The sequence below is a fragment of the Tasmannia lanceolata genome, unplaced genomic scaffold, assembly GCF_043159265.1.
Source record: "Tasmannia lanceolata isolate RefF3 unplaced genomic scaffold, GAP_Taslan_0.1 ptg000015l, whole genome shotgun sequence".
NCBI lineage: Eukaryota > Viridiplantae > Streptophyta > Magnoliopsida > Canellales > Winteraceae > Tasmannia > Tasmannia lanceolata.
Genome location: NW_027518692.1, coordinates 49,532,667 through 49,543,377, shown reverse-complemented (window position 1 = coordinate 49,543,377; position 10,711 = coordinate 49,532,667). Strand labels below are relative to the sequence as shown.

The 10,711-nt window shown below is 38.0% G+C and overlaps 1 protein-coding gene across 1 annotated transcript; it reads right to left on the bottom strand.

The window, feature by feature from the left end:
• Positions 1-248: 248 nt before the first annotated feature.
• Positions 249-9,373, bottom strand: LOC143892183 (bifunctional TH2 protein, mitochondrial-like). Its single transcript, XM_077396635.1, has 7 exons — positions 8,841-9,373; positions 8,620-8,728; positions 2,967-3,257; positions 2,439-2,853; positions 1,709-1,978; positions 702-1,359; positions 249-612 (listed from the first exon to the last, which is right to left on the bottom strand). Exons 1-6 carry the CDS (start codon positions 9,269-9,271, stop codon positions 947-949), a joined length of 1,929 nt encoding a protein of 642 aa, XP_077252750.1. The 5' UTR covers positions 9,272-9,373; the 3' UTR covers positions 249-612; positions 702-946.
• Positions 9,374-10,711: the final 1,338 nt, after the last annotated feature.

Below are 10,711 nucleotides of genomic sequence, written 5' to 3'. Positions count from 1 at the left end.
TCACTTAAGTAAACATGAACCTAAAATGAGTGGGGAGAAAGAAAGAAAAAGAAAAATTGGTGACAGATAAATTGACAAAATGTCCAAGTTTAAAACTGTAAATATAAAAAAGGACATAACATCATAGCTCTGGTAGGGTTGTTCAAAGATGGAAGAGCCAGAGACCAAATTACAAGCCAGTAAGTTTAAATTTCCCACCTGTCTAAAGCAAAGTTTCTAAACAGTCTATAAAAAAAAAAGGGAGGGCATAAACAAAATCAATCAAAAAGCAACCGTGTTACAGTCATCCATCCCCTATTATATCTGCTCCAACAACAACAAAAAATACAGTTGATTCATTGACTCGATTGAACTGAAGTGGCAAAGGAATGGGCATACTATGAAACTTTACATGTCGATCCAACCATTGAAAATTTACGGATGGACGGTCACTGATTACACGTCTACATAACTTAAAAACACATATATCTTCCCAATGACCATCATCCCCAAAATTGAGTAGCCATTAAAGAATTTCAATTACATATGAAATCTATTTAGACACAAATCCATACATCTCTCTCTCTCCGCTTCTTGGGCCATTTGCTGACTAAAACTGGCATCTCCCAAATCCTGAACCAGTAGAAAAAACACACAACCATCATCAAATAAGAAGCAAAACAGAAGAGAACAAAAGGGATGGAATAAGAGATTATAAATACCCCATTTCATACGCAGTTGCGACAAAATGCAGCATTTGCATATTCGCATGGCAGTCCTGTAGAAAAAAAAGGTAACAGCCAACCCCGGTGGCTCTTTATAAATCTTTTTTTTATCTCTGAAGGTGGCTCTTTGTAAAATTAAGCCACTATTGTAGTCTATATCGATATATCTATTATATGAATTCCCAGATTTGTTCTAAGCAAATTAAGGAAACAAGAGAAAGAACCCCATATCAAAGATAGGTCTATGGCCCCAAAATAAAGGCATGTATTTCGGCCCAACTAGAGACTGTGTAAAGAATGCCAGTCAGGCCTTTCCATTCAGAAGAGTTCCCTTCTATGAATTCCCTTTGTTTCTTCACCAAACCGGAGAACAGTGGAACAAAAGAGACACCAAATTGACTACCAACTCTCCTTAGGGTTGAACTTGATCCAACAACGATCCCTACATCCGCTTCAAGAAGGCAAAGCAAGTCACCAACAGAGTCTCCAATGTAAACAGATAAGTAGTGGTCAGTGTCGCTATAGCTCTTCAAAGTGTCCTTGAACGCTTGAACCTTGTCCATGGGAGATTCCACCTTCTTAACAATTTCCCCCGTGGAAACAGAATCTTCATAAATGAACTCATTTGAATGTACATTCAAAACATTTAGGCCACCTGGTCACCACAAAAAGTACATTGATCTTCATTATCTCTGCCAGCACGACAGCACAGTTGCAAAGAAAATGAAGTTTTTTATATATTCCTTATTTCTTTTTTTATTGGAATGGTTATATATTCCTTATTTCTTTACATAAATAACAATTATTACAAAGCAATAACATATCTAAAAAGCTGTTCAATGTGTGTTGATTATTGTAATAATTGTTACATAAATGTTATTTATTTACATAAATAACATTTTTACTAGTAAAGCTTTATTTACTTATTAGATATGCAAGACGGTCCCCAATGTGGCAGAATGGGACTAATAATCTCCACAATTTTAGTGGCGAATAAAAGATACCTGACGAAAAAGCTGATCTAATGAGATCCCCACACCAACAGTATGAAAGTATGTGAACATCTCCATTTGGCCTGTCCTTCTCCTTTACAATCTTTTGGAAGAACCCTGTACAACCATCTTGGAGTATTAGACGTTCTCCAGCGCGTTTTATGTCCTCTAAATTCAAGCCCTTCAGTACTCCTGACTCACTGACTCGAGAATTAGCTTGTTTTTCAAAGCTAGAAAGCTGTTCAAGAGCTTTGCAAAGACCTTCGTAGTTAAATGTTTTCCCTGAAAAGAGAAAGTAGGAAGAGTAATCAGAAATGCCCCCTTCTATGCTAGTGTCTACTGATTTCCCCCTTCTATGCTATTTTTTCTAACGATTTCCCTCCTGTAATTTGTCTTATCTATTGAGTGAAAGACCAAACCATAAATATAGTTAGTATGGTTTCTATGAAAATGTCTCTTAGGGCACATTTGGCTACCATGAATTTGTTTTCATGATAAATCGGTTTCTCCAAGCGGAGATGATGGTGAAGTCACTAAAAATCAGGAAACCAAATCCAGGAAACTAGTGTCTCTAGCGATTAGATGTGGCTAAAAATTGGTAAAGGTCGATCCGATTTTGAGCGGAGTTTTTTGTTTCCTGATTTTTAGTGATTTTACCCTCATCTCCACTTGGAGAAACTGATTTATCATGAAAACAAATTCATGGTAGCCAAATGTGCCCTCATTCGACATTCGGAGTTACCTTCTTCAGCAGGCATAATGCTTTCTATACACTGTTCATACTCCTCAGTATATAGCCTGGAAAGGGCATCCCAAGAGTTTCTCAAATCGGCTGATGACCTTCTAGCATTTAGATTTTCAGGTCCATTCTGATCAGATTTGGGTGCAGTTAGTATTGCAATCTCGGCTAGGATGGCAGAGGAATCAACAACAGTGCATGTCAAATCAAAATCAGAAAATATAATAAGACGTTGCCCTGCTACATCATGCACTCTTGACAAAGGGAGTACAGTTTGTTGGACAATCGGTTGAGTGGAAAAAAAAACAATTTCTAGTTTCATAGCTTGATGATAAAGCCTTTCTATGACTTCAAGCTCCTCTCCCGTCAGAGAGATACTAAGTTTGTCGAGCAAGTCCTCTACTTGGAGAGTTGATGCCTGTGAAAAAGGATAAAAATAAAATAGGAGTTCCATTTCAGTGAACATAGCCTTTTAAGCCAATAGAAGGAAACTATTGTGAGCAAGCATAGCGATTTATATATGAAATAGACCTCAAAACTTTCGGACGAATAAGTGTCAATCCACTTCTTGTAGGGGTGGCTGCTTTGAACAGAATCCAATAACGCTTGAAGTTCCTTACCCAAAAAGGCATAGAGCCTCATGCAAGGGGTCATGGCACCTATTGTGTATGCAGCAATTTTTGTCTTCTCAAAAGGAGTGGCAATTTTACCGGGCCCTTTTCCTCCTTCAACCTTCCCTGTGGCAGTTGCAAGGAGGAAATCAGTGTACTTAACTGTTGCGAAGTTGGGAGTGCTCTCTTTTGCGACATCAACACCCCATTCCTGCACAATTTGACATCCTTCAAAGAACTTTACTTGCACAAATAATCTCCTCAAATGATGCAAAATGTGTACATACGCAACCAAAGTTAACTCTTTCAAAGAAATATACTTGCTGGTTTTCTAGACCTTGAATTCCCTTCTCTTGTTTTAGTAGCATTTTATTGTTAAAAAAATGATCTACTCAGCAAAAAATCCTTTGTCTACAAAAGCTCATCAAGTTTAGTTTTTTTATTGATCTTTTTGGGTTTCGCAAAGATCTGAGTTGTAACTAAAAAATCTAATATGATCTCCTAATTCAATAACCAAGTTACCTAAATACATATGACAATTGTACCATCACACACAATTCGTAAGAATGTACAAATCAATCACCTTAATAATGCATCAAATGATTGACACTACTCAACTCAACTCAACTCAACAAAGCCTTTGTCCCAAACTAGTTGGGGTCGGCTAAATGAATCCTTTAGAAAAATTTCATGAAGGAAGGAATCTACCCGGCTCTAGTTGGGTTCTTCTACGTGGATCATTTTCTTACATTCTATCCTATCCAAGGTCATGTTCTCTGTTATGTTCCTAGCTATCAAGTCTTTCCTCACTGTTTCTACCCAAGTTGTTTTCGGTCTGCCCCTATCTCTTTTTACTCCATCAGTTTCGCATACCAAAAAAAAAAAAAAAATCAAAGAAGAAAAACAATAATACAAAACTTCAAAGTTCCAATTGAGACAGTTGGCCGACACAATGAGCATTTTTCTCTGAAGCCATAGTCCAAAGGAGTTAAATAAGAATATGGAACCCATCATTAGTGTTAAGGTATCTTTTTATTTTATTTATAGGCTTTTAATTGAGTCAATTAAGTCACTTTATGTCATTAGGGGCAAATATGTCTTTTCAAGTCATTGAGTTTTGAAATAAGATAAGGATCACTTATTTCCGATGAAATGCTTAAGTGGGGAGAGAGTTAAGCCATAGAATTTGAGGGTATTTCAGGATGTAAATCCTAAGGGGCTAAACAAGTTTTGATATTATGAATGAAAAAAAAAAAGATTTCCTTGGAAATTTCGTGGACAACTTCTCTTCGATGGGTTTGGGTGTGATGCTCTAATCCAATCTAAGGTGTGATGCCCTAGTATCCAAGATGTGATGCCATGGAACATCTATCTTTCTTTTTCTTCTTCTATCTTGAGAGTTGAGACTTGATGTAATATCTACTTCTCTCTACTTATTGCCGAATACTTGAAATTCCATAAGTACTGTGTTTTTAAGATTCAAAGTTCCAGTGGGGCATTGTCTTGCTTCAAAACAGGATAAGGAATCAAGGGTCAAACCTGAAGTTGGATCCCATGACCGAATTGACTAATCTCAACCAACGAAAGTTGTAAACTTTTCTGTACAAATCTTAAAGTTCTCATGGATGCTAAGGTTTTACTATTATCATTAAGATGATCGATTGGAGTGGATCTAATCTTTAATCTGACAGCTGGATTGAGTTGATCTCAATCATTATATTTATAGTTTAGGTTGATCTCAAGATCCAACAGTCGGATTGAATTGATTTCAACTAGAATGGATAAGAATAATCCTAATTGAAAATTTTGAGCAGTAATGGATTAGATCTAATCCATTTCTAGAAACTTCACCAAACCCTAATTCAGCCATACTTTGGTGGATTTTTATACAAGTTAAAGATTGATTTTGGTTTTCACGATAAGTTTTGCATCATATTTGGTATCAAATCAACAAAAATAGCATTGGATATTAATTCCACAAAAACTCGAGAACATCACCATAAAAACAGAGACTTCATTCCAATAATTTTGATCTTATTCACAGTCTTCAAACCATAAAATACTATCAAAATGGGCATTCAAATTTCCAACTACAACTCATTCTCAAATTCACACCAGTCCACTAACAATACGTACCCAAGAAAAAAGTGGAGGGGCTTAGAGTAGCCAAATCCCAACCAACCGCTTAATCCCACCATAAGGAAACCTTGAAGTGGACTATGGATTTTCTGAGTACAAATAAGGAAGCACCAAGCTTGGTAATATATTACATGCTATGGATAGACCTTTAATAATAACATTTGAGAAAATTTCCTAAAACTTGACCATATTAATCTAATCACCCTTCTAAAAATAGCAATTACGGTTAGGGGTACTCTGGCCATTTCATCTGTAACTTCTTAAAAGATGCCCCAACTATAAACTTCCTATGCCACTGGATCAATGGAACCTTTTCCTTTCAAGATCCCTCAACCAGTCACAACTTCCCTGTTTTCTTTTGGTAGGTGTTTGCAACTTCAGAAGTTTTAGCAGTTCACTCATTATTTCTACCTGAAGCTCCAATCATCTAATCTTGAAATTAGAAAGTATCATTATTTCTACCTGAAGCTCCAATCATCCAATCTTGAAACTAGAAAGTATCTATGCCATTGGACTTATGGAACTCTACGTTCCAAAACTTTCCAGACTTCCAAATACTCCTCTTTCAGTAGGTGCTTGCAACATCAGAGACACTTGAAAGATTAATTGGAAACGAGAGACACAACAGAACTGACTCAAATTTGACAATGCTCAAATCAGATAAAAGCTAGAAATTTTAGAACAATAAGCAAACAGCAAACAGCATCACCTAGCCAAAGATAATGAATGTATTTACACTAGAAAATAGATGGTCAACAAAAAAAGTAAAACTTAATTATAACCAACTGAAATAACGGCACCTCAACCAGCCAGTGAGAAGTGAAACCATGAAACCATCCCTATACGAGGGATTAAGCTCCGCTTTCCAACAGACTAAGCAATCCAATAAGATAGTTCATCAGGATTCACAAAACTGACAACATCTAATAACTGCCTCTCACATGCATAGGTCTTACAAATATAATCTAGCTGCACCATTTCAAATATATATATATGAGGAAAAGGATTGTACGCTCGACCGTACCTAAAGTTAGGTACGGTAGAGTGCCAAATCACATGGGTCCCACATTTTTGGTGGGCATCTAAACTATTCATTTGCAAGGCCCCATCATAGGTAGGGTGCATACCAAAAATCAGCTCCATAGGATGATCCTAACCCATCCATTTGTGGAGGCCAAAATGGACAGACAGTGTTTGTCCACAAATCTGCCCATTTTGGCCTCCAGTTTTGGAGGGGTTAGGATGATTCAATGCTGCTGATTTTTGGTATGCACCTTATCTATGATGGGGCCTTGCAAATGAATGGTTTAGATGCCCACCAAAAATGGGGGACCCATGTGATTTGGCACGCTACCGTACCTAACTTTAGGTACGGTCGAGCGTACAATCTTATTCCTCTATATATATATATATATATATATATATATATATACACACACACATATGAGGAAACTGTTGGTGAGCTTAAGCTCACCAAACTTATGGTGAGCTAGCTTGCCCAATCACATGGGGGCCCACTTTGTTAGGATGATCCAAATCATTCATTTGAAAGTCCCTTACATAGATGGGGGGTGTACCAAAAATCAGCTCCATAGGATCATCCTAACCCCTCCATTTGTGGAGGACAAAAATGGACAGACACAAATCTGCGCCATTTTTGTCCTCCACAAATGGAGGGGTTAGGATGATCCTATGGAGCTGATTTTTGGTACACCCCCTATCTATGATAAGGCCTTGCAAATGAATGGTTTGGATCACTCCCCAAAATGTGGGACCCATGTGATTGAGCAAGCTAGCTCACCATAAGTTTGGTGAGCTTAAGCTCACCAACAGTTTCCTCCATATGTGTATATATATATATATATATATAATCTAGCTGAATATAACTGGCTTTCTTTTTCTTTTTCAAAAATATTGTACTTTAGAACTTTTTCTAAACAAACAAAAAAAAATGGAACTTTCCCTTTTTTGAAAATATTGTGTTATTAGTTAATACTGACTTAAAATGAGATAACATAGTGAATAGTAAAAAAGAAAATTATTAGTTGAATTTGATCTTGTGAAATTTGATAGTGACTCTTCTAGTTTTTGTGTGACGTGTGATACTTGACAAAAAAAAAGGCTACACATTTTGTACAGTAAAATGATAAGACGAACCAAACTCTCCAAAAATGATTGCCCGGTCTACATCAGTCTATCCCAACAAATTTTGTTCATGTGCAAGTAGCAAAAACAAACCAAGACTACCAAAAGCAATGTAGATATAGCAAGTATCCTTGCCATGCAAGCAGCAGAAAGGGTTCCGTCATTTTAGTTTTCCCTATATCAAACTGCCCCAGGAGTATCACATGTTATTTCCCATGACATGCTAGTCTCCTCTATTAATCATTCTTATTTTCGCAGTATTTCTTCCAATTCTCACTCCGAGCCGATATCCTTTATGGGTTTCCACTCAGCTCACATTTTTAGCCAACTTTCATCCAGAAATATCTCATAGCATCAAATTAGTATATCATGACAAAAAGAGCTTTTAGAAAGCTTCATGTGACCATTGAATTTTTCACTCAACCCGTATGGGGTTCATCTTTTAATCTATATAGCGGAATACATCATCTTTGAAACCTAACCTCAACGTTTTGGATCCACAAAATGTTTTCTGGTTATCTAATGCTGTTTATAAACAGAATGAGACTTCAAACCTGAGATTCAACATGTTTCATAAATGGATGATTTCAGCCTTCCATAAATGTTCAAGTGTCCAACGATAAAATAATCATTCCGGGTCAAATTAGTTTCAAAACAATTTGCAACAGAAGCTGACTGAATAGAAGGATCAACTCTCCGTCTTTTTTTTTCGATGACATAGGTCCAATTTTTACTTGTCTGTAGTGTTGGTATTCCAACTTTTACCAATATCGACTTGTGCAAAGTAAAATGCTAAGAAGAAATTAGATGTTGGGCTCTCTCCCTAAGCAGCCTAATTTTGGGCCCGTGTGCAACAGTCTTGATCGAATCCGTGGATTGAACAACCAGCCTCAAGGATCAATTCTCCATCTTATGGATCAATACTTAAGATTTGATGGTGTTACAATTGTCTTTCCATATTTAGATTATTTCTATATTGTAGTAGGTTTCCCTATTTTCTTTTTCCTATTCGGCTGATTTCTACTTCCTATTTTACTCTCCTTGATTTCTATAAGATCCCATACGGTTATTCAGCAGTCAATAATCACACTTAGTGCTTTTAGCACATTGGATGCCGAATTTCCTCGAATTAACTCACTGGTTTCACCATTTTTCTCCTACTCTATTCTTCTTCTTTATTTTCTGTTTTGATAGAACTGTGCTCTATAAGATGGATTAGGCATCTCAAGAAAGCCAATGCCTTCAAAACCAAAAATAAGAAACAGAAAAAGGAAACTCAAAAAGCTTACTTCAACGATCGAATCATGCAATCTAAGCTCCTCCAGAACGGCCTTCCTCAAATCATAGATCGCAGCCTTCGCATCATCATCGTCCGCACATTCTTCTGCCATCTCATAACTAATGATCCACAAATAACCCAAAAAAAAACATAATTCAACAAAACTAAACCACCAAATTGAAGAAGGAAACAGAAACCCTAACCCTAGGAAATCAAAATTAAATAACTCACGCCTGAGCGAAAGCTTTAAGAAAGTGGACGTCCTGAGCGATGTAATGCCGGAAAGTCTCCAATTCCAAATTCCCCGACGCCAAACAAACGACGAAAGGAGAGTATTTAGCGAACACCGATTCTTTCTGGAATTTGATCCAGAATCGGCGAGCCACGCCTTCTTCGCCGGACAGGGCAGACATGCCGGAACAAGATGTGGCAGCTCCGGCGGAGAGATTTGGACCGGAGACCTTTCTCTCCGGCGTTTTAGCCGTCGATGAGAACGGCCGGAATCCGGCACGGAATGACGGGAAAATCGGTGGAGAAGGGAATGAAGGTTTTGGAGAATAGGGACGGATTATAGAGAGAGGGATTGGGTGCAAGAATTTGAGGATCGAGGAGATTTTAGGATTAGGGTTAGGGTTTCGGAGGAGGAAAGAGACGATCTGCATCAATGGAGAGAAGGGGGTTTTCTCTTCTGTTCTTTATTATTTTTTTCTTGATTTTTGCAGAGAGAGAGAGAGAGAGAGAGAGAGAGAGAGAGAGCACTGTTCTCGTGAGTGATTTGAAAGCGCGCGTAGGAAGACAGAGCCATGTCAGGGTTCTTGTGCAACCTAACAGTCTTCATGAAACCCTACATTGATCTCTGTTTTCTTATGACAATAGTACCCTCTGGGTTTAAATAAAATGACAGGTATACGCCTGTCTTATCACACGTGGCAAAATTACAATGACTGTTTCAGAAAAACCTCAGACGAGCGTGTTTTCGAAACATTTCCTATCTTTTATGAGATCGGCAAAAAGTTTAAATGGGGGGCCTTTTCTTATGGGCCCAAAACACTTTTGGGTGCACGATTAGGAAAGTTACGCCAGGTTTGGATTGCAAGAAAAACATTTCAGATGGAAAAAAAAAAATTTGTGGATTTTTTTTTCCCTTCCATGATGTAAATGGAAAATGATACAAGGTTGGTTCAATCATTACCATCTTCTTCCCTGTTTGAATTGCAGGAATTTTGTGGAAAAGTTTGAAAAGGAAAAATATTTCAAAAAATTCGACCTTTTTGTGGGATTTGCTAGGGACCATCACAGAAGGCATTTCCTGGACTGGCTGTTGCAGCCATGCTGGCTCAGATTTTGTCTTATTCATGTAATTTACCTGGAATGGCCGCTCTCATGCAGCAGCTGGTCAGAGTGCGATGGTCCCTAGCAAAATCCCATTTATTAAAAAAAAAAAATTTTAATGAACCGACCCTGTTCAATTTTTACTCAGAGGTCATTCAATCTATGATAATATCCTTTTAAATTAACAATAATCATATCTTTTTCCCTCTGCCTACTTTTATCAACACACGAACACTGTCTGGATTGCAAGAAAAATATTTCCCACGTTTGGATTGAAATTCTGTCATCGGAAATATTTTTCTTGCAGTCCAAACGGGTTTGTGTGTTATAAAAAGAGGAAAGTGTTTCTAGTCGGCCGACTAGAGATCATTCTCTAGTCCGCCGACCAAAAACACATGGGTCCCACTTTATTTGGGTGATGCAAAGCATTCATTTGATGGGACATAGAGAGGCTATAAACCGTCACAAATTTGTCCATTTTTTAACTCCACAAATTGAAGGGTTAAGAAGATCCTATGAAGCTGATTTTTTGTGGACAGTCTATCTATGATGAGGCCTATCAAATGAATGCTTTAGATCACCACAAAAAATGTGGGACCCATGTGTTTTTGGTCGGCGAATAGACCTGGCAAACGGGTGGGTCGGGCCGGGTCAACCCGCGGGTGATGCGGGTGCGGGTCCACGGGTCGGGTGAGAAAATGACCCGCATTTTGGCGGGTCAAAATTTACGTGACCCGCGCGGCCCGCGGGTGGGCCGGGTCAACCCGCGG

Coding starts and splice junctions, on each gene's coding strand:
- LOC143892183 (XM_077396635.1), bottom strand. CDS start 9,271: ATGCAGATCGTCTCTTTCCTCCTCCGAAACCCTAACCCTAATCCTAAA. Junction 8,729..8,840: donor CTTAAAGCTTTCGCTCAGGC/GTGAGTTATTTA, acceptor GTGGATCATTAG/TTATGAGATGGCAGAAGAAT. Junction 3,258..8,619: donor TGCATGATTCGATCGTTGAA/GTAAGCTTTTTG, acceptor CAAATTGTGCAG/GAATGGGGTGTTGATGTCGC.